Below are 26,879 nucleotides of genomic sequence, written 5' to 3'. Positions count from 1 at the left end.
TAGGTTCTCATCTATCTAGTTCTTTCTCCTATCAGCTCCTCTCCCGTCTCCTTCTCTCTCATCTGGCTCTTCCTCATCTTGTTCTTCCCCATCTGGCTCTTCCTCATCTTCCATCTCGTCCCTCTAGTCCTCTCTTCTAGTCCTTCAATCTAGTTCTTCCCCATCTCAGTTCGTTCCTCTCAAGTTCTTACCCATCTAGTTCTTCCATTCTCTTCTCTCTTCTTCCCCTGTGCCCTGGAAGTCTCGGTATATAAAGGGAGGGTCCGAGCTAAATTGTGTAAAGCTATTACTTAAAGTCCACCTCTCCTAGGCGGTGTCTCCTTGTGGAATTTACTGTAAGTCAGGAGACTTGCATGTGGGCTGTTATCATTGTTAGTCCACCTGGGACTAACAATGGGCGCCCACCTGGGTGGTGTTTCCTGTAGTCCTTGAAAGTGGCCAAGGGAGATAATCTGATTCCAGAGAAAGCCTTTCCTGAGGCTGTTCTCCAAATGCCTGGAATGTGTATGTCTAGAGAGTGATCAGTCCACATTGTTAGCCCTTCTTAGGGAAAAGTCAATTGGGAAAACTATGAAGGCACACATGATTTTCATAACAGAAGACAGCTGATATATAACAAGCCAAGTAACACCAAAAACTCCTTGGGATTTGGCTTCCTCTGGAGGAATTCCCTGATTCCTCCAGGTAGTGACTTTGCCATAACCAGCTGAGTTCTTATGATATATTCCTGCGGCCCGCAGCAATTAGTCTTCTAAATTCAGCCCCCTTAATACCAGATCCTGACTGAGACCCCATTATCTGTCCTTCTGTTTACTTCCAACCACTAAGTAAGCCACAGGCACCCGCCTCTGCCCATGCCCTCACCAATCCCACTCTACCATGTTATCTTTTAAAATACTGACTTCATAATTTCACTGCCCTCCCCGGACTTTCTGTGAGCCTGCAGGGTGAAATCCAAGCTCCTGCCAGGCGCTCCCCACAAGGGTCTTGTCTTCATTGTCTGTCTTTGTGCAGCTGAGCTTGCGTTTCCTTGATCTTGACCTCCTTGCTCCAGGCCTACCGAGGCCCTCACATTCTTACTGGGAGCCTTCCTTCAGGGTCCTGCTGTGTGCTGCTGTGTCTACCTGGAATGCTTCCCACCCCCTCCCGCATCTGGCCTTCACCTATTTGCCCTTCAAAACAGTACAGATGTGAGAGTTCTCAAGCGTTCTTCCTCCAGTGCCTTGGTGGATTTTGGAACTTGAATGTGAAATGTCTCGCATAGGTTCACATGCTGGAACACTCATTCTTCGGTCTCAGGCTGTCTGTGAAATGTCTCACATAGGTTCACATGCTGGAACACTTTGTCTGACTGAGAAAGCTGTAGAAACTTTAGGAAGTGGATCCTTGCCAGAGGTCTGACCCACTCCCCCTTCAGGCTCTTCTTCCTGAACATGGATAAGCTCTTTCTCCTTTAAGTTGCTTTTACTTGGGTGTTTTAGCACAGCAACAGACAGTTAACTAAGTCAGTGGACATTCCGTGAACTTGGATGAGTGGATGGATTCAGGGCTGGATAGATATGGGGATGGGTAGGTGAGTGGCTAGATGAATGAATGGACAGATGGCTAAATCCTTGAGAAGATTCTCAGTAGTATTTGTGAAATGGACTCACTACTGTCTCCGGGACTTCATTGACTGCATTTCTTAAGGAAATGCCTTCCCTGAGTTATGATTTAATGTTACACTCTCTGTCTTGGGAGAGCCCTGATATGAGAAACTGACCACCTTAACAGCATCGCTGTCTTTTAGGAAAGCAGAATGGAATATATTGCCCACTATGTCACTCAGTGTCCTTTATGCAAGGACTCATGATAAATTCATGCTTGGGGTTATTTCCAGGAAACACTTTGTCTCTGCAGATGAAGATGTGTGTTTTCTGCTGTCGGGAAATAAAAACTGCCTCTCGACTTGTTTCCACTTCTGCTTTAGCTCACAAGTAGGGATACCTAGTTTTATTACCTCATTACCTCCGTGCAGACAGACCAATTCAGGGGCCTGAAAGCAGCAACTCTTCCAGCCTTCTTCCAATGGAGTCAGTTTGGGCTTTAACTCTGTAATGCCAAATTTTGTGCTTGTAAGTCTGAAAGCCTCCTCGAATCAGTACAGTGACCAATGTCCCAGTGCAGAAGTCAAGAAAGGCAGGGTAAACCATGAAGCTTCTAGTTGGTGGCTTAGTTAGGGTTTCTAGTGCTATGATAAAACACCATGAAAGAACTACTTGGGAAGAAAAGGGTTTATTTCATCTGACACTTCAGGTCACACTTTAAAACTGAGGGAACTGAGGGAATTCAGGCAGGATGGGAGCTGATGCAGAGGGCCGTGGAGGAGTGTTGCTGACTGGCAAGCTCCCCATGGCTTGCTCAGCCTTTCTTGGAACACCCTGGACCAGCAACCCAGGGGTGGCACCACCCACAATGAGCTGGGCTGTCCCACATCAATCATCAATCAGGAAAATGCTTCACAGACCAATCTGGTGTGGACGTTTTCTCACCTGAGATTTCCTCTTCCTGAATTACCCTAGCTTGTATCAGGTAGACATAAATTAACCAACTCAGCAGGGATCTTGTATAGAATGTCTCCAGAAACCTCCAAGTGGCTAGCTAGCATAACGGTCTAGCAGGGGGACCAAAATGGGAACCAGCCTGATTCTGGCTTTTTTTTTTTTTTTTTTTTTTTTTTTTTGGTTTTTCAAGACAGGGTTTCTCTGTGTAGCTTTGCGCCTTTCCTGGAGCTCACTTGGTAGCCCAGGCTGGCCTCGAACTCACAGAGATCCGCCTGGCTCTGCCTCCCGAGTGCTGGGATTAAAGGCGTGCTCCACCACCGCCCGGCCTGATTCTGGCTTTTATTGTCATCTTATTGAGCCACCCTTGCAAGCCACTTCTGCAGACTGTTAGGTTTCAACCCTGGGACAAATGGCAGAGGTGCCTATTTAACATAACAAAGTGGACACAGCTGCCAGATTCTCCCAACATCCTTCAGTCCCTTCCTGTCATAGGGTCCTCCTGGCCGGCATACCCTGCCCCCTACCTACCCTGAACTTCTCCAGCCCAGGAGCTGGGCTGCCCTTCCCTATATAATCCAAGCATTTTTGGTTTCCTGGTCTTTTTGTCTACTCTGGGCCTCCGGGCTGTTCCACCTGGTTCTCCTCTCTCCCCTTTCCTCCTCACATGGCTCAGGGTCATGTTCACTCTGGACATTTCCAGATGTCCTTGCCTCTGACACGTCTATAATAAACTCTCTCCTCTACCATATCTAGGAACAGTCATGTCCTTTCCTTTTTTATTTTATTTGTTTGTTTGTTTGTTCACCAAACCATGGCCCTTCTTTCCCCCAGATCTCATAAACTGACGTTTTTACAAGATTGCTCATAATAATTGCTGATAATAATATTGATTTTCTTGTACCGAGGGCCAGACTTCATACTGAGAATCTTACATGCATCTTGCCCTATTTATTTATTTGTTTGCTTATTTATTTATTTTATTTATTTAAAGTATTGGGGATTGAGCCTAGGGCCTCACTCATGCTAGACAAGAGCTCCAGCATTTAATTTATGTGTATATATATATATATATATATATATATATATATATATATATGTATATACATGTATATATGCGTGTGTGTGTGTGTGTGTGTGTGTGTGTGTGTGTGTATATATATATATACATATATATATATCTCCCAGTCTGCATTTCCCTATTCAAAATCCCCTTACCTGCTTGTTGTAGTCCCTTTGCATATGAAGGCAATGGCAATCCCAAAGGCACAGAGCAAGTAAGGGAATAGGAGGACCGACATTTTCACTCAAGTGCCTCAGTTGCTACCTTCCAAGCTCCTGCCTACCTCCTCACCTGTGGGCCAAAAGGACAAACACTCCCCCACCACACTGCCAGGAGGGAGGGATTGCTGGTGATGTTGCCGGGAGACAGATGACAGGAGGCACAGCCTTGCTTCCAGAACACTGTATGCTCCTTTCCAGAGCCCTGGAAACAGCTGGCTAGCCTACAGCCTTCTTCCATTGCTGAGACAGGATGACAGCAACTTCCTCTTTTTCCTGATACTTTGCTCCTCAAGAAGTTTGGGATCCTGGGATATGCCAGTCCTACCTCTGGGCAGTTTGACCCTTTAGATATGAAGGAAATGGGAATGGGGTGGGGTTGTCTATAGATATTTTTAGGGACTTGCAAAAGAATTTGAGGCCTGGAAATTTTTATTAGCCCCACAAGAAAAAGAAGAAAATGGCAACATGGAAATCAGTAAATATTTAATCAAATGCAAAGTGTAACATTATGGCAACTTCATTAACTGTCGAATTTGGTAGGCATAATAATTTTTATTACATTTGATAAGGATTTATGGGTTAGAGTTTTTCTCGATGCACAAGATTTCCTGAGTAGGCACCAAGATTGGGAAGAAATCACAGTTGACCATAAATTAAATAAATCACTCGTGGTTTAAATATGTCTCTGGCTGTCCTGGAACTCACTATGCCATTTAGGTTGGATTCACACTTAAAGAGATCCTCCTGCCTCAGCTTCCTGACAGCTGGCTCTTCGCTTTCTTTTTCTTTATGCATGCTAGGGTAAGTACTTTGAGTTGTACCAGATGCTCCATTGAGACTTTAAAAGAGCCCAGGACACGCCCCCTTTTCTGAGTTTTGCCACCTAGTCTGTTTGTCAGATGCAGAAGTAGCCTTTGGCTGGAGGGCACATAGGAATGCTGCCTTCCCCTGAGATTTTTCTGATTGGGCCTGGAGAGAAAGAGTTCATTTGGTAGAGTGCCTGCCTAACATTCACAAGACCTTGCTTTCTGTTTCCAGCCCCTATGAACAAGGTGTGGCAGTGTGTGCCTGGAATCCCAGCATAGCCTTGGGAAGTACGGCCAGGGTCAGAAGTTCAGGCTTGTCCTTGGACTACACACAACCATGTTATTGTTTCTCTGAAAAGGGAAAGAAAAGCACAAAGAAAGTAGGAAAAGAGTGGGTAAGAGGAAGAAATCAAGAATCCTCTCTAATGACAGCTAACGTTCACTGGAGACAGTGTATTCACCAAGCTACTGAGCTCTTCACACATATTGTCTCAATTGTCACCAAACAGCTCTCTGAGGTCAGGGTTTTTATTAGGTCTGCTTTGTAGAGAAGCCAACTGAAGCACCAAGGGCGAAAGAAGCTGCCCAGGGTCATATTCAGAGTAACGGGGAATTTAAGAATTTTTCCAAGTTAAAAATAATTCATAAATGAAATGGTGTCTGTGATCATTAATGGCAGGCTTCAAGAAAAACAATAACAACAACTGGAAGCCAAGCCTGTCTTCAGTACTCTATCTTCAGCCTCAACCATTCTTGGGAGCTAAGGGGATATAACTCCCTGGACACTGGGATTAGCTTAGTCTGTGCCAAGCATTTGTGGGTTGCTTTGCTCTTTCATGAAGTGGTGATCTGTCTAGGGTACAGGACTTCTTTAATCCCTGTGCCTTACACTATGGGGGCCCATGGCTTGTGTTCAAAAATGCAGCCAGTGGCGGGGTGGGGGTCAGGTAGGGATGATATGTACACAAAATGCTCGCTGCACAAGCATGAGCAAGAGTTCATCTACCCAGTATTCGCATCAAAAGCCAAGTGGGTGTAGCAACCCTCTTGTAATACCAGGATCTGGGAGGCTGAGGGAGATTTACCCTAGGCAAGCTGGCCAGCTAATCTAGCCCAAATGAAGAGCTCTTGGTTAGGTGAGGGACCCTGCCCCAGTAAACAAAATAGAGAGAAATCAAGGAAGACACCTGAAGTCAATGTCTGACCTCCATACGAATGTGCACATACATGTACTCAAGCACACACACATGAGGGAGAGAAAGAGAGAGAGGTATGCCTACACACATGCAACACACACACACACACACACACACACACACACACACACACACACACGCACAAATGCAAAAGTAATCACAGCCTGGTGAGGCTTACTTGATGACTTCCCCAGTTAAAATTCTCTATCGCTTCACTTAGCCCAGAAGCCACAGCTCTGAGCTTCCAATAGCATACATTTCAATGTAATCAAAAAGCAAACCAATGTACGGGGCTTTGATGGGCCCCTTCTGTGCCAGGTGTTGTTCTAGCAGTTACTATGTGCTAAGCAATTCCTGCATAACGGAGCATCTAGCACCAGGTCCATTCTACCCAGCCCTAGAGAGCTGCTTCTCTCTGCTTTCCCAACACTGAGATTGTGTGCAAGTACCACTATTTCCACCTTTCCCTTGGGTGCTGAGGACCAAAGGCAAGTCCTCGTGCTTTTGTGACAAGCCCTTTACCAATGGAACTATCTCCCCAACCCCTAGTGATCTGGCATCCTCTTCTGTATACACAATGAATAAATAAATCTTAAAAAAAAAAAAGAAAGAAAGAAAGAAAGGAAAAGGAGATTGAGACAGGGTCATGGACCTGTGCAGACAAGGGAGAAGACACCACTACTTTTAGGGAAAAGAGATCCTGTCTCAGTTACTTTACAGTTGCAGTGATAAACTACCCTGACAAAAGCAACTAAAGAGAGGATGTATTTTGCTCGCAATTCTAGGTGATCGTCCATCACTGAGGGTATGTGCTAAGGCAGCAGAAACCTGAAGCACTAGTCACATTATACCCACAGTCAAGAGTGGAGAACAGCAACTTCATGGGTGCATGTTAAAGCTCAGTTCATGTTCTTCACGCTTATTCAATTCAGGATACAGGGAATGGTGCCACCCACAGTGGATAGATCATCTCACCTCAACATAATCTATCTCGATTGTCTGTCTCATTTAGGGTTTCTATTGCTGTGAAGAGACACCATTACCATGGCAACTCTTATAAAGGAAAACATTTCACTGAGGTGGTGGCTGACAGTTTCAGAGGTTCAGTCTATTATCATCATGGCAGGGATCATGTTGGGCGTGCAGGCAGACATGGTGCTGGAGAAGTAGCTGAGAGTTCTACATCTTGCAGACAACAGGAAGTCAACTGAAACACTGGGAGGTATCCTGAGCATAAGAAACCTCAAAGCCCACCCCCACAGTGACACACTTCCTCTAACAAGGCCATAGTCACTCCAACAAAGCCACACCTCCTAATAGTGCCACTCCCTATGAGATTATGGGGGCCAATTACATTCAAACTACCACCCTAAGACTCGCTGTCACTCCTTTCCCATGTTCTAGATTAAGTTAAGTTGGCAATAAAATTGATCGTCACACTTCTGAATGAAGACAACATTGCTGACGAAATTCGAGTCCTATATTTTGAACTTCTAGCCTCTAGAACTGTTAGAAAGTAAATTTCTACATTCCAAGCATGTAGTGTAGCCTTCACAAATCGGTACGCCAAAGCACATAGGGCTCCCCTCAGTTTCTGGTGACGACAGACAACTCAGAGCCCAATGAAATCTTAATTTAAACCTAAGTAGTCTACCCCAGAGTCCATGTCTTGTGGTATGTTCTCTATGCTATCCAGCATGATAATCCTAGACACTTGAGATGTGCCTAGTGCAGGTGAAGAACAATATTTTTCTATTTTATTTAAATAGGTGTGTGTGTGTGTGTGTGTGCGCGCGCGCGCGCGTGCGTGCGTGCGCGCTTATATGATATATATATATGCCAAAAGGTCAATACACTGGGTTGCATTGTCTACCACTCTCTTATTTTTTTTAGACAGGGTCTTTCATTGACCCTGGAGTTCACTGATTCCACTAGACTGGCTGGCCAGCCATCCCCAATGTCTCAGCTAAGGTTTCTATTGCTGTGATAAAACACCATAACTAAAAGAAACTTGGGGACAAAAGGATTCATTTCAGTTTAGAGTTCCATATCACAGTCTATCAGCAAAGGAAGTTGGGGCAGGAATTCAAGGTATGAATCTGGAGGCAGAAGGCCACAGGGGAGTGTTGCCTACTGACTTACTCTGCCTGGCTTGCTCAGCTTGGTTTTTTACACATGCTAGGACCTCCAGCACAGGGGTTGTACCACCTACAGTGTGCTGGACCCTCCCACATCAGCCATTAGTTAAGAAAATGCCCCACAGACTTGCCTACAGGCCAGGCTTATGGAGGCAGGTTTTTAATGATTCCTTCCTCTCAGATGACTCTAACTTGTGTGGAGCTAACACTAACCTCTCCAGGACACCCAGGGATCCTTCTGCCTCTACCTCCCCAGTGCCGGAGTTACAGGGTACTGCTGCCTCGCTTCTTTATGACGTCGTCGGGGACCTGAAGCCAGGGCAGCCTCATGCTTACAGGGCAAGTACTTTACCCACAGAGCCCTTTTCTTTCCAGCTCAAGAACTGAAATTTTAAACTTATGTTAAAATACAATTAAAATTTCAATAACTCTGTGAGGCTGGTGGCATTCATATCAGATGTGGCTTTATGCAGTTTTAAAGACGGCACTTAAGGATTTTTCAGCATCTCGCCGAAGCCTGTGTACTCTAAGAAACCACCTCTGCCTTTGTTCCCTACTCCTGCTTCTTTTACCTTTTTTTTTCTCCTGTCCTTTCTGATTCAGTCCTCTGTGCCTGGTTTCCTGTGCAGGGGAATAGAATGCAGGGGTTGGGGCGGGTGGAGCCAGGCTGGCTTTCTGAATCCTGTGGCCTGGGCAGTGCAAGGTCTTGGCACTGCTCTGAGCATGGGTGTTAGCCAACCAAATGCCAAGCGGCACAAACACTGAGTGACATTTTCAGAACTATTAATATTTCATCAGAAGTGATCACTTTTCCTTTAAATACACTCTTAAAAGGTTTTCTACATTCTTAACTATAATTTTATTCAGTCTAGGTCCTCAGAATTTTCCCCAAAGGAGCACATCTTCAATTTCATAATGAAAATCAGAAAGGAATGAAGCTCGGCTTGCAAAACTCAGAGTCAACATTTCCAGGAATTCAGCCCCTCTGTAAAGAGCAAAGCTACGTAGTGGGCACCTACAGTATGCCAGACACTTTATATATACAGTATGCCATTAATTTATCCGACATGAATTTATTAAGTACCTACTGTGTACCAGAAATATGATGGACTGGCTCACTGTGTAGCTCAGGCTAGCCTGGAACTTGAGATCCTCCTGCCTCAGCCTACCAAATGCTGGGATTACAGGTGTGTGCCACCACGCCCCAGCTCAGAAACTCAGTTTTCAAAATCAGCTACTTCGCAGCAGCTCTGTGGTCTATCTGTGGGTCACTGCTTCTGGCTTTTTGAGTTGATAATACACCTCCCTCGGTCAGAAGATGGTTCTGCAAAAGGAGGTCAGCAGATCTTTCTCCATCATCTTGCTTTCTCCATCATCTTGCTTCTCCAGCGCCCAGCAGCTTACCTGGTACTGAAAGGTCCGTGAGTAGTGGAGGAAAAGGAAGAAGGATTCAGATCACACAGTTAAGGAGTATAGTGTCAGTTCACTGAGACTGGCTGCTCCAGGCTGTCTCCATCTGCCTCCATTCTTTCTTCCTCCAACTCCTGCTGGTTCTTCCCAGGGTGAACCCTTGGAGGAGTAACCACTGCTTTGTGGGTGGGAGGTGGGGGGGGGGGGGAGACCAGGGACTGCCTGGCCAGGTGCTGTGCACGTTTGTAAGGAGAAGCCACCGTGGGGGTGGGGACTATCGATCCCTAGTAAAGAGTGAGTGAGCGGAGTTTTTTTTTTTTTTGTTTGTTTGTTTGTTTGTTTGTTTTCCACCTCTGCCTGCCTCCATGTCCCAGCGCTGGGATCTGCTTGGGAGCCAAGGGCACTAGATCAGGTCTAGAGTCCGGAGCTTTTGAATTCCAGTCTTCCCTCTTGAACTCTGGGCACAACCTTTTAGGACTTGGAGACTCAGTTTCCTCCCACCGTGTATGCCGAATAAAAAGTAGTCCTAAACTCTTTAGCTTGAATAGGATAAGGTTTGAGCTCAGCCCTTGGCCTTCGGCAGTTAGGCTTAAAGCCAGAGGACCAAGGGGCAAGTCCCCAACCCTCGCAGGCTCTGAAGTTTGTAATTCACTGGTGGGGTAGAGACACTGTTTCACTTTGACTTACTTCAAAAGGGAGGCTTCCTGGGTCTTCCCAGCTGCACCCCTCCCCCACTCCACCTGAGATCCTTGGGTACGAACGCCCGGCCCGTGCCCCCGCGCACCCAGCGGCCGAGCCGTTGCGCTTGAACCCACAGAAAGAATCCCAGCTCTCGACGGCAGGGGTGTGGGAGCTACTCGGCACGCAAATCTGCTGGCCCCCGCCCGGGCCCGCCCTGCCCAATCGGCGCCCGTTTTAAGGGTTGGGACCCCTGCGGTGCTGGGTCGCCGCTCTGCGCAGAGGCGCCACAGGTGTCCGCTGGGGACCTGGGCTAGGCTGACTGCCAGCACAACACGGCATTGAAGATTTCTTTCTAGGGAGGCAGAGCAGCAGCAGCAGAGAGAGAGGGACGAAAGGGGGCAGCCGGGAGAGCTAAAGCCAGGACCTGCGGTGGGCGGGGGCCGTTAGCCCTCCGTGTGCGCCGGAAGGTGGGAGGTGACAGTCCCATGGCCTGCCCCCACCCAGTCTAATACAGTGCCCAGCCCTTACTCAACCCTCTTGGTGGCTTGACAGGCGAGAATGGGCTGAGTCCCAGGCCCTGAAAGGTGTCACAGGGACGTCGCAACGGGGGAGTGCCGGGTTCTGTGGGGAGAGCCAGTCCTCCCCTCCAGCCGTTCCCAGATGTCATTCTGCCCGCCCAGGCGCTTGGTTCCTGAGTTCCGGGGCATTCCACGGTTACTAAGTTACTGGTTTTTGTTGACTTTTAAATATTTTCTTCTAAGGGAGAGGGGGAGGGGGGCAAAAGTCAGGAAAGAGCAAATAAAAGCAAGTCAACATAAGCCCCCCCTCCCCAAAAGAAAGTCGCCCCCTACTCCTCATCCCTACCCAAACCAAAGGCCTCTGAAACCCACCCCTTGGCTGCAGCAACAGCCAGCCAGAACTGACTACTTCCCAGGCCCAGTCCTCAGCTCCTTCTCTGGTGAATGAGGGCCGGTGGTGGACAGTCCCTTTGTCTCCCAGCCCTGGGTGGACAAAGGGGCTTCCGGAAAGAGAGAAAGAGGATGGCTAGTGGAAATGGGCTCCCTCCATCCTCGGCCCTGGTGGCCAAGCGTCCCTCCGCCCTGGGGCCATTCCCCAGATATGTCTGGATCCACCAGGACACACCCCAGGATAGCCTAGACAAGATTTGCCATGACATCTGGAAGAGAGTTCAGGGCTTGCCGGAGTCCCTGCAGCCCAGGACCTCGCTGGAGAAACTCTCCGCTCCAATGACTGCGACTGTGAGCTTCCAAGATGAGTGAGTAGTACCCTGTTTGGTTGATTATCAAGGAATGAAGGGAGGGGGTTTGTAGTCTGACTTCGGGTTGAACGATCTGGCCCGGTGTTAAGCTCTACATACATTTTCTCCCTCCCCATAATCCTTAGTAGGGGCAGTTTGGAGGAGGGAGCTGGCCAAGGTCCTGAAGTTTCAGCGCGAGGGAAGAGACCTTTTACTGGCAGCTTCTTTCCAGCTAAGGAGACATTTCTCATTCTAAAAGCAACTAAGATGAAGATCTGGGGTCCTTACAAGAGCATTCTCACCAAGATTAGGAATTAGATCACTGTCTCCAGAGGCAACTGGATGATCTTTCCCCTCTCGCAGGAAAAGTTCAGGCATTGGCACAGATGAGTCTGGTGGTTTGGAAACCACATCTGGAATCCCCTAATACAGAAAGCAGCTGTCCCATTCAGCATCCACAGAGCTACTGCAAGAGCGCACATCAAAATATTTACTGGGAAGGCATTGACATATTCAGAGGACATAATAGAAAATTAAAGTGCGGGAAGATGGCTGTAAATAGCCGGTTTCCGGGATGGGAAATCCCATGTCTGGGAAACACAGAGCTAAGTGTTTCTGTACTAGGGAAAAGTTGAGGAGATATTGTTGGGGCTGGATGTTGGAAAGGCGAGGAAGGGGCAGAGAGGAAGAAGGGATCTCATTAGGAAAAGGAATGCATCCGCTGCAGTGATTAATGTCGCTGCTGAGTACTCTTTCAAGGCTCTGCATCTTCAAAGTGGGCTGTGAGCGTTAATTAATCCTCCCAGCATCCCTATGAAACAGGTATTAGTGTCCCCATTTTACAGATGGATTAAGTGTTAATAATTAAGTGCTAATTAAAGACTAAGTGATAATTAAGTGTTGTCTGCCCCCAACACATGCTCCAACTCGGTTCAGAGCTGGGGGAACCACTCAGACATTTATCGGCTGCCTCAGGTTTCAGGGCTCTCTAAGCAATAGCTGAGAGGGAAGGCTAAGCAGAGCAGATGCTCAGGTCGGTGCTCGTGCAGTTCCTTTGCAAGCTCCTTTGCTCGATGCAGATGAAGGTAGGAGGCATGCTGGCTGCTTCTGCCTCCTCTGCCCTGTGCTCAGCGGGACCCGACTCGGATGGAAATGGCCTTTCTATAGCCAGAATCCTGTGGCTAGTCTGTTGAGTGGCACTGAGCTCCTCTGTCCTGTTCATTGCCATCTGCTCTGGGGCAGCGCCTTGGCACAGGAAACCTTGGGGCTGTACTCAGCTCTCTCAGTGGCCAAGGAGCTGATTGTCCACTTTCTGGATCAAAGGTCAGCATCAATTTCCAGTAGATAGCCCCTTCTCTGCCAGGTCACACCAAATTCACGGAGACAGACTCTGCGTCCAGTCCACACTTGGCCGGAAATTGAACTGGCCTACCTTTGGCCGGCTGATTCACTCCATTTGGCCTTGATTTCCTCATCTGCAAATTGAGGATGATGTGTCCTGCCTTGTCCAACTCAGAGTTGATAACGAGGGTCGAATGTGATGGGAAACAAAGAAATGAAAGATGCATTTTACAAACAAGGCTGCCTTAATATGTAATTCATCGAACTTGGGGCGTGGGAGGGTTACCACTGTTGGCTTTCATCTAGAGTTCTCATGTGGTGCTCCAAGACCTGAGGGTCCTTCAGATGGCCACCCTGGAGTCAAGTGGGCTGTTTGCCGGGCCCCACACAGGCCCCCAGCCAGAGCTGTTCTGGCTTTTATTGGTTTTGCTAACTGGAGTTCTAAGTCTGGTTACATTTGAAAGAGTTCAGAGAGTGAGAGGAGACCTGAGGAACCACCGACTTAGATGAAGAAACCACATCACGATTGTGTGGCTGTCCACCAGGCGGAACACAGTGAATGAACGCTTCTTGAAATGAAAGGCAGCTATGCTGCTGGAGTCAGACTACCAGGTTCAGCCCTGTGCCGGCTACAGAACCTGTGACTCTATGATGGATCTGAGCTTTGGTTTCCTCATCTCCAAGTGGGGGTGATGGCAGGAGTTCCTGGAGGTGACAACTCAGAATTGTTCAATGGTCCTGCTAGGAATTAGGATGGATAAATCCCTTCTAATAGAACAAGAGTTATGATTTCTGTTAAACCTTGCAATTTTTGCAGGAGTAGGTACCTTTTCAAACTCATTTTGTTTTCACCATACAAATTTGCAAACCCCCTAAAATAAATTAGGGCATTGAGAGTCTATAGTTCTAAATCTCTATAATTATCAAACTATGCCGTTCTTGTCTCAGTTGCTACCCCCCCCCCCCCCCACACACTTTTAAATAAAATTTATGCTCATTTATTTGTTATCTTGAGACAGGATCTCAATATGAGCCCAAACTGGCCTGGAAGCCATTATACATCCCAGGATGAGCTCAAACTCACAGCCTCCCAGATGTTAAAATACTTTGTCACAGAGGAGTAGGCTGAGGGTTGAAGAAGTTCCTTTCTTTGCCTGAGGTCTGAGGTTCTACTCTTAAGAAAGGGTAGAATTTCAGAAATGAAGTACTGGACCATCTTGGCCCAGCTGTGACCAGCACGGTCATCTTCCCCTAGAACATGAGGCATCTCTGCACAGTCACATTACCTGGGAACCCCATGTTCTGAGTGATCATGGGTAGACTTTAAAACTAGAGAGCACACCAGGTGTTCAGGTCACGAGACACCCACCTATCAATCTTTTCCCTGCCCAATCTGTAGAGTTTGGTTAGGTGGTGTCTCTTTTTCAGATTGGCTAACCAAGTTCTTGGTAGTATCTCTTTTTAGGATAACTAAGCAAGTTCTTAAATCTTGTTATTCACAAACTTTAAGAGTTTTTAAATTATTTGTGTGTGTGTCTGTGCACCACATGTGTGCCTGGTACCCTAAGAGACCAGAAGAGGGCATTGGTCACCTCAATCTGGAGTTACAGACCGTTGTGAACTGCCGTGTGGGTACTGGAGATGGAAGCTGGGTCCTCTCGAAGAATACCCGGTGCTCTTCACCACCGAGCCATCTCTCTAGATCCCAAAATAAGTTTCTTGACCCTGTCCCTAAATGTATCAGAAACCTTGACTCGAGGTCTTGGAGGCCATCCTGAGCTGCCTGAGTGAGTCACTTCCGTGATGTCCTTGCCAAGCAGTCGTTCACACCTCAGATGGAGGAGTGCCATGTCTGAAGCTGTCAACCCTCTCAAAGGGGCTTCGCTTCCCTAGAGCTGAAATCTGTTCCCAACAAACTAAGTGATCGGTATTCTTTCCTTGGGGCTCCTGAATTACTCTCTCCTGTCTCTGTAATGCTTTAGATGGTAAAAGATAGCAGCAGACCCCTCCCAGGACTTTTTGGCTTTGCAAGATGAATACCCCTAGTTTTCTTTTACTCTTTAACTGACTCGTATATTGGCTTCCTGTTCGTGCTCATGGCAATGGGGTCCCCAGAACCAAGTGCAGATATGTGGGTGGTATCCCCCCTTGCTGCATTATATATTCCTGTTAGTGATGATTGGCACCCCAGTCACATTCCTTTTTATGCTGTGTTTGCTCTCTAGGCACATAGGAGTTCCTTTTCTCAACCAAACAATATTTATCAAGTAGCTACTGTATGCCCAGTGCAGGGCTAAGTGATGGGGGACAAATCTTTTGAGTCAGATAAAATAACAGAAAGTAAGTAAAATTTAAACCAAAAAAGATCTATGATGACTTCAAAATGTGATGGTCTTCTCATTGGGGGAGACCAGTGATAAGCACATAAAAGAGGTGAGATGATATCAGATAGCAACAAGTGCAGCAGTGGAAGCAACATCCAACAAAGGAACAGCAAGAGACCCGTTCGGCTGAATGTAGACGCCTAGGAGCTGAGTCTCCGATGCCAGTAAGCAGCTGGTAGTCTGACAATCCTGGAGGAAGCATCTAGGTGGGGGACAGGAGATACAGCAAGCGCAAGGACCCTGAGAGGATGATATGAGCTCTGGGAAAGAGAGTGTGGCTGGAAGGTCCTGAGAGATGGGGACATAGTGCCAGTTGACACCCAAGTCGGGCTGGTGAGGTCTGAAGAGACCCCCAAGTATCACCACATAGAGCTGAGGTCTAGTGCATATTATGAGGTGGCATACTCTGGGAGGTCTTCAGAGATCCCTTCGGTTTCTGCACAGGGATGGCTTAGGGTGTGTGAGAGAAGTCAGAGGCCTCTGGGAAGATGCTGCAGTAGACCAGTTGAGGCCCACAGGGGAATAGTCTTTGGACCACGGTGACTGTACCACAGGTGGAAGGGGTAGAGAGTTCCATGTGCAGCATGAGGGATCCAGGGACCCTGATGATGGCTTGAGCACACTGAGACAAAGAGGTGGAATGCAGGGTTTTTACCTTGGGGTTGGACAATGGTGTCATTGAAAGAGGGGGGAAGAAGTGGGGAGAAATGGGTTTTGGCAAGAAATCAATAGTTCTGTCTAGAGTCAATTAAACTCCAGAATCCTGCTCAGTTATCTTTTAATTAGTCTTAAATTTGGGCTTAGAGAATTGTGGCAAGCCACTTACTGACTCATATTCCAGGATTACATATTCATTCATTCGCCACAGCATCACTAATAAAATTCCTCAGCCTCAGAATGGGGGCTTTGGGTTTTCTCTTGACTCCATTGCTCTGACTACAGAACAGTACTTGTTCTTCATTTCTGTTTTGATTCCTTCTGTAGATGAGGCCCAAGTGCTGAGCCACAGGGATACAGGGCTAAGAAGGGAAAAACCTCTTCCCTTGAAGAGTTGCCAGTCCAGTGAATAGGGTGGGACCCAGACTCATCAGACAGCAGCAATATCCAGGAAACTTTTAGTGTGCACTTAACTATTTCCAATCTAATGTGTTGGTGAAACATTATTTTGTGACAGAAAGAGGAGACAGGCCCTGACATCTTTTATGGAGCTTCAGTGTCTTGTAAAGGACAATGGGTGATGTAAGACAATAAGCATGCTAATGAGGGAGCACATGATTAAGACTTAGAGAAGGCTTTTGAGATAGATTGGACACCCCTGCACTGTGACTGCAGCCGATGATGTGGGTACAGTTCCATGGTAGAAGACAGTGTCATAATTAACAGTAGCTTCGCTGTCAAGACTTCCCAAATTAAATGTGTCCCTGGTCTTGAGGATGGAGAAGCAGAGCTTGTGGAAAGAATTCAGCAAGTTTAGGGAAGGATGGGAGCTTCCTAAGGATGGAGTGTACTGTGAGAGAGAGAGGGAGTGGGAAAGTGATCCTGTGATCAGCCTCCTTGACTGCTTCCAGACCCTCCCTGGGTACGTGAGCTTGTCAAATCGGGTTGAACCTGGTTTGCAGAGGTCAAAGGCTTTGCTGAGTGTCTTGTAAAGTCTAGCAGAAAGATAAGTCTGCAGGAAGAAATCTGTATTAAGCATTCAAAATGCAAGCAAAACTAAAGGCAAAATCAGAAGGAGCCCAGCAGCCTGGTGCTTTGCGCTGCTGACTCCCACTTGTTCCAGTGGGACCCTGGCTCAAGCCAATCTACACAGGGTAAGCCAGAAAGACTTGAGAAGCCAAGGCACTCACTGCCTTGTGTGAATGACTCTCCCAACAGGGCAATTCTTTCTACTATCGTTATTAAGCAATTGAGTGGATTTACTTTGCTAGAGAAATCGCTTCAGACACACATTGTCTTTGACTATTATCTTGAAAGCATGGAGCCTGGAGATGAGAGTAAAACTAACAAGATCCACACATGGAGACCCATCCTGACACATGCCTCCCATTCCAGGCAGTTCTGGGCATCTTTGCTATCTAAAGTGAAAAGTCATGCTTTCTTCCCCTCCAGGAGTCAACACCTCCTTGAGAGTCTGGGGAAGGCAGTTGGGCACTCTGCTGCTGGAACACATATTCTCAGGTCTCTCAGTAGTTGGAGGATGACATCAGGGACCCTGTGGGCTTCAGGCTGGGATCCATAAACAGGTGTGCCTCCCTCCTGAGCCCCCCTATTCCAGGTCTCAGAGCCTGTCCACCCCCACAATGCTGACATTGTGCCGCTCCCACCCTTGCTTGTCCCATGAACTAAGCATGTGACATTCAACATCCAAACAAAACAAAACTGGGAATGAGCCGGGCAGGGCAGCCTGGTGCTTTGCACTGAAGCTCATTTGTTCCAGGAGATCCTTGCTTACAGCAGTCTCTCACACAGGGCAAGCCAGAGAGACCTGGGAAACCAAGGAGCTTGCCTTGTTTGAACGACTCTTCCAACAGGGCAATTCTTTCTACCTCTGTTATTAAGTAGTTGCGTGAACTGGGGATCCAGAGGCTCCAGAGCCCCAGCCTTTCTCTTCCAGCTCCTTCCATCTTGGCCTTTGAGTCATCGCTTCCTTTTTTTTTTTTTTTTTTTTTTTTTTTTTTGGTTTTTCGAGACAGGGTTCTCTGTGTAGCTTTGGAGCCTTTCCTGGAACTCACTCTGTAGCCCAGGCTGGCCTCGAACTCACAGAGATCCGCCTGCCTCTGCCTCCCGAGGCTGGGATTAAAGGCATGTGCCACCACCGCCCGGCCACTTCCTCATTTTTGTCATTTCTGCCGCTGCTGTTCTTATGCATTTGCTTCCTCTCCCTGAAAGAGGTCCTCCACCCTTCCCCCCAGCTTCATCCTCCTGAAGCTTGTCAACAGCCCTGCCTGAACATCTCGCATTGGCCTCTGATCTTTTGGCTTGGCCGTCAGGAGTCTGTGTACTAACTCTGTGTAGTATCTCTAGGCATACATGTTGCTGTCCTCTTTCAGTGTTCTGTAATCTAAGATGAGCACCAGCAGGCATGCAATGGCCTTGCCTCTACTCAGGCTACTCAACTATCAGGAATGCTCTTCTCCTGTTTATCTGTTGAATTCCAACCTGGTCTTAGAAACGGGAGGTAGGATACCATTCTCTATCTCCTCACCCTGTCTCTCTGATACTGGGGATTAAACCGGGGACCTGGAAAGTATACTATCCCTAAGCTTCCTCCCCTTGCCCTCATCTGAAAAATGGAGAAAGGCTGTAGTCACTACCCTCAAAGGTTGTGTTGATGGAGTAATGAATGTGATGCCAAATGGCACCTGGAATAAGATAAAAAGCTCCATGTTCCTCACTGGCATCATTATCACTGCTCTCACCATGATCACAACACCGCCATAACCACTGTCATCATCATTACCATAGCCGTCATTGTGATTGTCATGGCTGTTACTGTCATCATCCATCATGATGGCCATCATTGTCATCATCATCATCATCATCATCATCATCATCATCATCGCAATCCTTACCAGTATCATATCATCACCACTATCAGCATCAGCACCATCATTGTCATCATCATTACTGCCGTGGCTGTTACCATCATCACCATTGTTATCATCAGCACAATCACCACCATCATCTCATCATCATCATCATCACTAATCACACCACCATCATCATTGTCACTACTGTCACCATCATCACCACCATTATCCCAATTATTGTCGACATCATCACTATCAGCATTATCATCACGCCACCGTCATTGTTGCCACCACGGTTACCATTCCTCCTCTTCCTCCTCACCACCACCATCATCGCCTTCACCATCAATGCTGATATTAGCAAAGATGAAATGACAGCACAAGAGTGCAGGGTGGAGAGGAGGTTTGACGTCTCATGACTCAAGCTGCAGGAAACTAGTCAAGCGAGGGAAAGAGATTCTCGGGAGCCAGAGACCTTTGTAACTTCTATTATCTAACAAGAGAAAGCAGAAGCGATTACCACAAAAGACAAATGCGTCCCTGGCACCAGGGGCAGGGTGGTGCAGTCTTTATAACAGTGATGGCATTGAAGAACCAAATTAGAGCCAGTGCTCTTAGTGCCTGTTGGCCAGAAGCATGCCTGTCAGCTCCGTCCTCGTATGGGAGTCTTGATGTTCTGATGAGGTGATGGTCACCTGGCGCCTGCTGTACACTGCCTTGTGGCAGTGGTCCCCTCCAGCACCGCACCGTGGGGTTCCTTAAGGACAGGGGTTAGGTCTTACTCATCTTTGTCTCTTCAGTGTCCAGCCAAGTTCCTGGCACTTCATGATTATGCAGTATGTATGAATGAGGGAGGAAGTGAATGATGGATGAGCTATTAAAATGCCACCTTGAGAAGAGTGAGGCCTAGAGGTGGCTAGGATCCAAGCAAAGGGTCACAGCCTTCAGAGAGAGCATTGAGGCATGTAGGGAGAGAATATCCTGCAAGCCAAGACACGGCAGGTTTTGTCCTTCTGCCTTAGGCTGCATAAAAGGGAGCTCGCGTGTTCTTGAGCAGCTTGTCTGTGCGAGGGCTTCAGAAGTCAGTGTACTCTTATTTCTTTCTCCGAGCAACCTTTCCATGTAGGTGGTCACTATTACTCTCATTTTGTGACTGGGATGATGCTGGAGGTCAGGTTAGGCAACCTTGCCAGCTGGAAGGGAGCTGAGATAAGATAGGAATCCTGAGGGGCCTTCAGCACCTGAGCTCACTGGACAGCAGACACCCTTCCCAACAGCCTTCTGTGCCTGCTTAACACCAGGAGCCATGAGCAGGGAAGGAAGACGGATCATGATTAACGCCCCGCTTCCCGCTTCCCGTGTCCCCCTTTGTAATTTAATTTTATGGTTTCAGGAGCTATGTCGCAGGTTGTGGGAGCCTGCAGAGATGGGCCACCAGTGGTTTGGTTTAATCCCCTTTTTAATATCTTTGTTGCAACGTTCTTTCCAATTCAGCTCCCAAGTCACATTAAAAAAATACCTCTTCCTTGGGGTAAGCCTTCCCTTATTAAACAGATTCAAATGAAAAGTTTTAAAGATAATTTGAACAATAAGAATCACTCGGTAGCTCCCAGCCGAAGCTCCTTTACTGCTATATTCATTCCCAGCATTTCCTGTCTCATTCCCCAGCTCACTGAGTCCCTCATTCTCCAAACCCGGCTCTCTCAGGCCTTGGCCCCTCTCAACACTTGTTCCCCTCAGGAGGACTCAAGGAAGGGGTGTGGTGTGGAGGGGCGTGTCTCACTTCCACTTGCTGATGACTGAGAGTCCCAGGACTGCGGTAAAGACTCTAGAGGAAAAGTCATGCATCCAGACTGTGTCTGAGAAGGAAGCCCCACTGAAAATGTTTATACTTGAGACCACACCCCAATGCCCTGGAACCTGCAATAGACACCAGTGTTCTACCGCTCTTGGACACTTCCAGAGCACTCTAGGGGTCAAAGGTGAGAAATCCCAGGTTGACAGGGTGAGAAATCTCGGGATGAGAAGGAGGAGTTTCAAAGAAAGGCACGGCAGGCAAGTAGGAGGCTGATATTTACCGAGTCCACCGTGCATTCCTGGGACGTTCTTGGAAATGGACTCCTCGGTGTGTGAAGACTTTTGCTGAGAAATGTGATAAACAGGCTTGGCACGCTGGGAGCAGAGCGATTTTATAGTGTTGCTTACCTTTGACCGGGATGGTGTCACCATCCTGTCCCCACTTAGCAGCTGAAGAAATGAGGTCTCAGTGATTTTACACCTTGGGCAGCACTGGTGACACGGGGGCCCAGGCTATGTATGAACCTGGTCTGCGGGACTCCAGAGGCTGCCACCAGGTCCGACTCTGGCTCACCCTGCTGCCTCTCAGTCAGAAGCGCTAACATTTGCATAGTGCTCCTTACAATTTACCAAGCGCTTTGGAATTCATCATCTCACTTAATCCTGCTGAGGCCTGGAGAGGGGCGGAGGATTGGTGGGGAGAGGGGGAGCTGGGAGACCAAAGCTTTTTCAAGACCCTCCTTACACCCCAGACTCGCTACCAGAAAAGTAATAGCTGGCAGCTCAGCAGGGGTCCAGGTACCTTGGGGACACAGGCTGCCTAGATGACTACTGGACACCACCTCTAAACAGAGAAGTGGTCTGGGTCTCTTGGTGGCCAGAGAGGTGGACTCAACCTTGGTTTGTAAGCAAGAGGTTACCGTGAATGTGTGTGTGTGTGTGTGTGTGTGTGTGTGTGTGTGTGGCTTTGGGATACATGTATGTATACATGGCTTTGGTGTATGTATGTATGTATGTATGTATGTGCATGGCTGCAGTTTGTGTATATGGTTGTGATATATTTGTACATGCCTGTGTTATACATGTAGTGTATGGGCTTCACTACGGTGTGTGTACATGGTTGTGCACCTGTACATGTCTCTGGGGCATACCTCTATGTGCATGGGTGCATGAGTGTGTGCATAACTGATGTGTGGGCATGGCTGTATAGTGTATGGGGAGAGGAGACCCAGTAATTCGGTGAGTACTGGGCCTGAGCAGGAGAAGATGGAGGAAGATAGGCAACTTTGATGAGCTCCCTGCCCTGATTCCCTTTCCAGTGGTCAGAGGCCACCATGGATGGTATGATATGTGTGTCATGGGAACAGAATGTTGGCCTCTGATTCCATGTAAGCAGAAAAGCCAGAAACATCACCGTCTTCAACCCTAGCTAGGATGGGTCTCCCTTGGGGAAAATTCATGCTAGGTGCAAGAGCCCCTATCTCTCCAGGGAGGCCTCTCCTTGCCTGGAGCCCTTGGGTACAGTAGTCTAGATTGGCATCTGTGATCTTTCAGAACTTGCAGTACATCACTCCAGGCTCCTCTGGATTTTAAAGTTTCCATTAAGGAGTTATGTTTTTTTAATGGGCTTTCCTTTCTATGTGATGTGTGTTTTTTTCTCTTGCATCTTTCTGTACCCACACATTGTTTTGAATATTTAGTGTTTTAACTATGGCATGCCATGGGCAGTTTCTTTTCTGGTCTTGACTATTTGATATTCTGTGTGCTCCTTGTATCTGAATGGCTGTGTCTTTCCTTAATTTGGAGATGTTTTCTCTTATGGACCTGTTGAAGATATGGTCTAGGTAATAGGTCTGGCATTCTTCTCCTTCATCTATACCTAGTTTGAATATTTGGGTCTTTTTGTGGTGTCCCACAGTTCCTGCCTACTTCTTCTATTTTTTCGTCCTTCTCTTCCCTCTTCCTCCTCCTTTCTTCTTTGCTTGTGTGGTCTAATTCCTCTACTTTAGCTTCAAATCTTGATATTTTGTTTTCTACTTGATCCATTCTACTTGTAAGGAGTGAGCAGGTGGGGTTCCCTATGCACTTTGAGCGAGTCGGAGACATGGAGGCAGAACCTGGAATTTTGGTTTGGGTTCTTGGTTGAACAATGAAGACATTTTAAAAAGTAGGGAGAAATGTTTTTTGTTTTCTTTTTTTTTTTTTTTTTTTTTTTTTTTTTTTTGCCAGAAATCAATCATTCTCTCTAGAGTCAAACTCCAGAATCTTGTTTAGTTGTCATTTAATGAATTATAAATTTGGACTTAGAGGATTGTGACAAGCTACTTACTGAAGAGGATTATGTTTTCGTCCATGTGCCACATCACTTAAATTCCTCAGCCTCAGAATGGGGGCTTCAGGTTTACCACTGACTCCGTTGCTGTGTCTGTGGGGCAGCACCTGTTCATTCATTGTTTGATTTCTTCAACAAATGCGCACCGTGGCCTTCTGTAGGCCAAGCTCTGAGTTTTCTAATTGGGTTGTTGAGGTGTTTTTTTTTTTTAATTTTTTTATTTCATCTTCATTTTAGCTTGAGTTTTCTTCAATATTTTTCTACTGAATTCAGTTTTCAAGTCTTGAGTTGTCTTAGATATTTCACTCTGCCATATGTTTTTGTTTTCTTGGACCTCATTCAGGCATGTACTGCTGTTCTCATGACATTCACTGAGCTGGTTTGTTCTCTCCTCTTTAAATTTGAGTTCCTTGATGAAGTTTATGATTGTTCTTGGAAGTTCTGTGTTTTAGAGTTCATCCAGGAAATTCTCATTAGAGAACATTTATATGCGACTGGTGGACTTCATGGGATGTTCTGTCTTGGCCTTTCACATTGTTTGTGTATGTCATAAGACCTGGGGATGTGGATTTCTTTCTTTCACTGGTTGTGACTGTGAGTCTGAGACTAGGCTTGAAGGTTGGGGATAATGTGGGTGGGCAAGGTTCCCAAGACACCCCAGGTTGGGCTGGGACACACATGTGTATCCCAGGCTAGTCCTGGAAGTTGGGTATGGTATGGAAATGTTGGTCTCAGGCAGACTTATCAGGCTGGGATATGTGTCTGGGACCAAGCCTGGAGGTTGGGAACAGTACAGGCAGACCTACCAGACTAAGCCTGAACATATATGCACAACCCAGGACAGGTCTGAAGACTGGGGAAGGTGTGAGGGGACTAGAGTCAGATGGAATCACCAGACTGTACTGGAGCACAGGATGTGTGACTTAAGCTAGGCTTAGAGATTGGCTCTCAATTAGCTTTTTGTTGTTGTTGTTGTTGTTGTTTCGGTTTTGGTTTTTTCAACACAGGGTTTCTCCTGTAGTCCTGATTGTCCTGGAACTCACTCTGTAGACCAGACTGGCCTTAAACTCGGAGATCCGCCTGCCTCTGCCTCCCAAGTGCTGGGATTAAAGGCATGTGCCACCACCACTCAGCTCCAAGCACATTTTAAGTCTTTGCTTATTAACTGAATCCTGAAGAGAAGCAGCTATCAAAGGATTTGATAAAGGGTTTGATAAAAGCATGATAAAGTAGAAATGTTTCATAGGATCATCACACTACCCCACTGAGGCTGTGGTAGGGAAAGCTCAGAGTGGTGTCTGTAATAAATGCTAACACTTAGTCGATTTTTATAAATAGGACCCATGGCTTAGATATGAGGCTAAAAGATCTGGCCTCTGGGAAGTGGTGGGGAGTCTAGTTTCTGCCTCCCTCCAGGAACTTACCTCTTAAGTGTTCTACCATGCTGTACCCCACCAGGTAGATACAGAACCGTGAGGTCAGAGGTCAGTCTGCAGATGAACCACAGTTCAAGCCTGAGTCTGTGTGTGACTCCAACGCCTTCGACTTGCTTCAATCATGTGGCCGGGACACTTGGCCTAGGTGACGTGTTTGTCATTGGTCTAAGATGCCATGGCTGGAAGAACATATTTGTCTTGCTGTCCTCCTTCGGCGCTAACAATCTCCTGCTTGCATTTTTCTGTTGTTTGGCTCAGCCGAGTAGCAGTTTTCATGTTTGCTCTGTGTTATCATGCACACAGAACTGCTGCTGGGGAGCTAACAACATGCTTGCTTAGTCATTACACTGGGAAGGGGTGCCAGGCCGTCAGTAGCCTTTATTTTTACACAATTCTGTACATTGCACATGCAGAAATAACACAGTACTGGAACCGCAAGCACACAATTGTCATTTTCAGAGGCTGGTGAAGCTGAGAGGCTAGCAACCTTGGTATGGCTTCCGACTTGATTCCTTTGTCAGGAGCCCAGGAGTTAGGTTGTCTTCCTGGAAGGATTCACTAGCTAGAGCCTGGTAGATTTTAAGGCCTTTATCAACCCAAAGGAGAGAGTGGACACCAGGAGAGGGGTGGCAGGACTAGCAAAACTCAGGGGGAATTCTATGGGCTGGTGAGATGGTTCCATGGGTAAAGTGCTCTGTGCAAGAAGGACCTGAGTTCAGATTGCTGGCACTCAAACAAATAAATGCTAGGTATGGCAATGCCCATCTGTAATCCTAGGGGTGGGGGGTGGGGCAGGGCAGGCAGATTCCCCAAGCTCATTGGACAGTTAGTCTATCTAAACTGATGAGCTCCAGGTTCAGTGAGAGACCCTGTCTCAAAAAAAAAAAAAAAAAAAAGGAAAGTGATCAAGGAAACCATCTAATGTAGACCTGTGGCACTGATGATGATCTGCACTGAAAGAACATCTCTCTCTCTCTCTCTCTCTCTCTCTCTCTCTCTCTCTCTCTCTCTCACACACACACACACACACACACACACACACACACACACACACACACACAATTTTCTGGTGGATTCCAGGAAATATGCTTATCTTTGGACTTAGCAAAGTTAGGTGGTGCTTAGAAAATGCTCCCATGAAACCCCAGTTGACTGCAGAGAGTCAGTGTGGGCTCCCTGAGGGTTTGCACCTCCCAGTCTCCATACCAGTCAGGGAGTGTGGGCAGCTGATGAAAGGCCTTCACCTGTGCCTACCAGGGATCAGGCTAAGCAGGAGCAGGAGTTGGTGGTGGGGGGTGGGGGTGGGGGTGGGGTATTCTAATTAACCTAAGAGAATGCCAGCCAGACCAGAACTGAGTGCAAAGCCAGGCAGGTTGCAACAAGTAGAAGAAGCTGGCACAATTCTTGGCCAGGAGAAGGGAAGAGAAATTACAACAGGGGACAGAGACAAGAGAGTTCATTCATACATTTAGTCAACAAATCCTTGCCTAGCTGGAGCTTTGTGCCAGGTGCTGTTCTAGGCTCCAAGGCTGGTGTGATGACCAAGATAGAGTCCCTGCATTCATGGAGTGCATATGATGGGGCAGTATCACCTTTTTAATAATATTAATAATAATAATAAAGTAATAATAATAATAATCACTAGATAGAGGCAGATGCCATGAAAGAAACAGACGGATGGAGACTCCCATAGAGCATGACTACCAAGAGAGGGTGGAACATTTCTTTAAAAATCAGACAGAGGGCTGGAGAGATGGCTCAGAGGTTAAGAGCACTGGATGCTCTTCCAGAGGTCCTGAGTTCAATTCTCAGCACCACGTGGTGGCTCACAACCATCTATAATGAGATCTGGTGCCCTCTTCTGTTGTACAGACACGCATGCAGGCAAAACACTGTACACATAATAAATACATAAATCTTTTTTAAAAATTCTTTAAAAAAATGAAATTCAGATAGAAAAGACTACTTGGAGACTATGGCACCTGAATGGACGCCTGAATGTTGCAGAGGAGCCAGGCAAGGAGCAATCCAGGGGGTTGCACAGATCATTCATTCTACAGGAAATGCAAGAGCCCCTTGTCACAGGAATGAGCTTGGCATTCCAAGGAACAGATAAAAGATCAACGTGGTGGAAGGAATGGGAGATGGGGCCAATTTGCATAGTGTCCCCAGGATCATAAAGGGGTTTGGATTTTATCCTGTGAGTAATGAGAATCCACAAGGTGGTTTTAAGCAAGGGAATTGCTTGATCTGAGTTCTGAGAATGTCCCTGCTCTGTGACCAGGGAGTTTTCTAAAACAAACAAGAAAGAGCCTATCTTATTTTCTTGGGGATAGAGGGGGCTGAGAAGGCTGGGAAGACATGGGATTAAGGATTTTGAGGTATGTGAGGAATCTTGATCACTGCAGGGTGTTTGATAAAGGTTCTCACGGAGGCTTGGAGACTGGATGCTATCAGGTTGCTTTATTTTCCCCACATGTTGATACCGGATTACTGTCATGCTGGAAGTAGGGTCTTTGACACTGTCCCCATGGCCTTGTCCTGGACTCTTCTCCAGTTAGACACGTCTAACTGTGAACGGGTGGAAGACTCAGAGGACATGCTCATCAGACATGCAGCTGACATGTAGCTGTCAGGGACGGCTAATGCCACAGACGACAGGCTGGAGATTCGCCATGCTGCTCCTCGAAGGGTTAGCATTACAGGATGAAAGTGGCAACATCCTGATTGCATTCAGACCGGGGGA

General features: G+C 47.1%; 1 protein-coding gene across 2 annotated transcripts in view; it reads left to right on the top strand.

Annotated features, from left to right (window-relative positions):
- Positions 1 to 4,297: 4,297 nt before the first annotated feature.
- The window catches only part of C2H1orf94 (chromosome 2 C1orf94 homolog), a 49,772-nt gene continuing 27,190 nt past the window's right edge, over positions 4,298 to 26,879 (top strand). For both annotated transcript variants that reach the window (XM_006987441.4, XM_076565094.1), the window contains exon 1: positions 4,298 to 11,331. In XM_006987441.4, the coding sequence (XP_006987503.3) occupies positions 11,018 to 11,331 (314 nt within the window). In that variant the 5' untranslated portion in view covers positions 4,298 to 11,017. The remainder of the gene's footprint in view (positions 11,332 to 26,879) is intronic.

Source organism: Peromyscus maniculatus, chromosome 2 (genome assembly GCF_049852395.1).
Source record: "Peromyscus maniculatus bairdii isolate BWxNUB_F1_BW_parent chromosome 2, HU_Pman_BW_mat_3.1, whole genome shotgun sequence".
Lineage (NCBI taxonomy): Eukaryota > Metazoa > Chordata > Mammalia > Rodentia > Cricetidae > Peromyscus > Peromyscus maniculatus.
The sequence above is the reverse complement of the archived record's forward strand: the minus strand, read 5'-3'. Positions and strand labels throughout refer to the sequence as shown.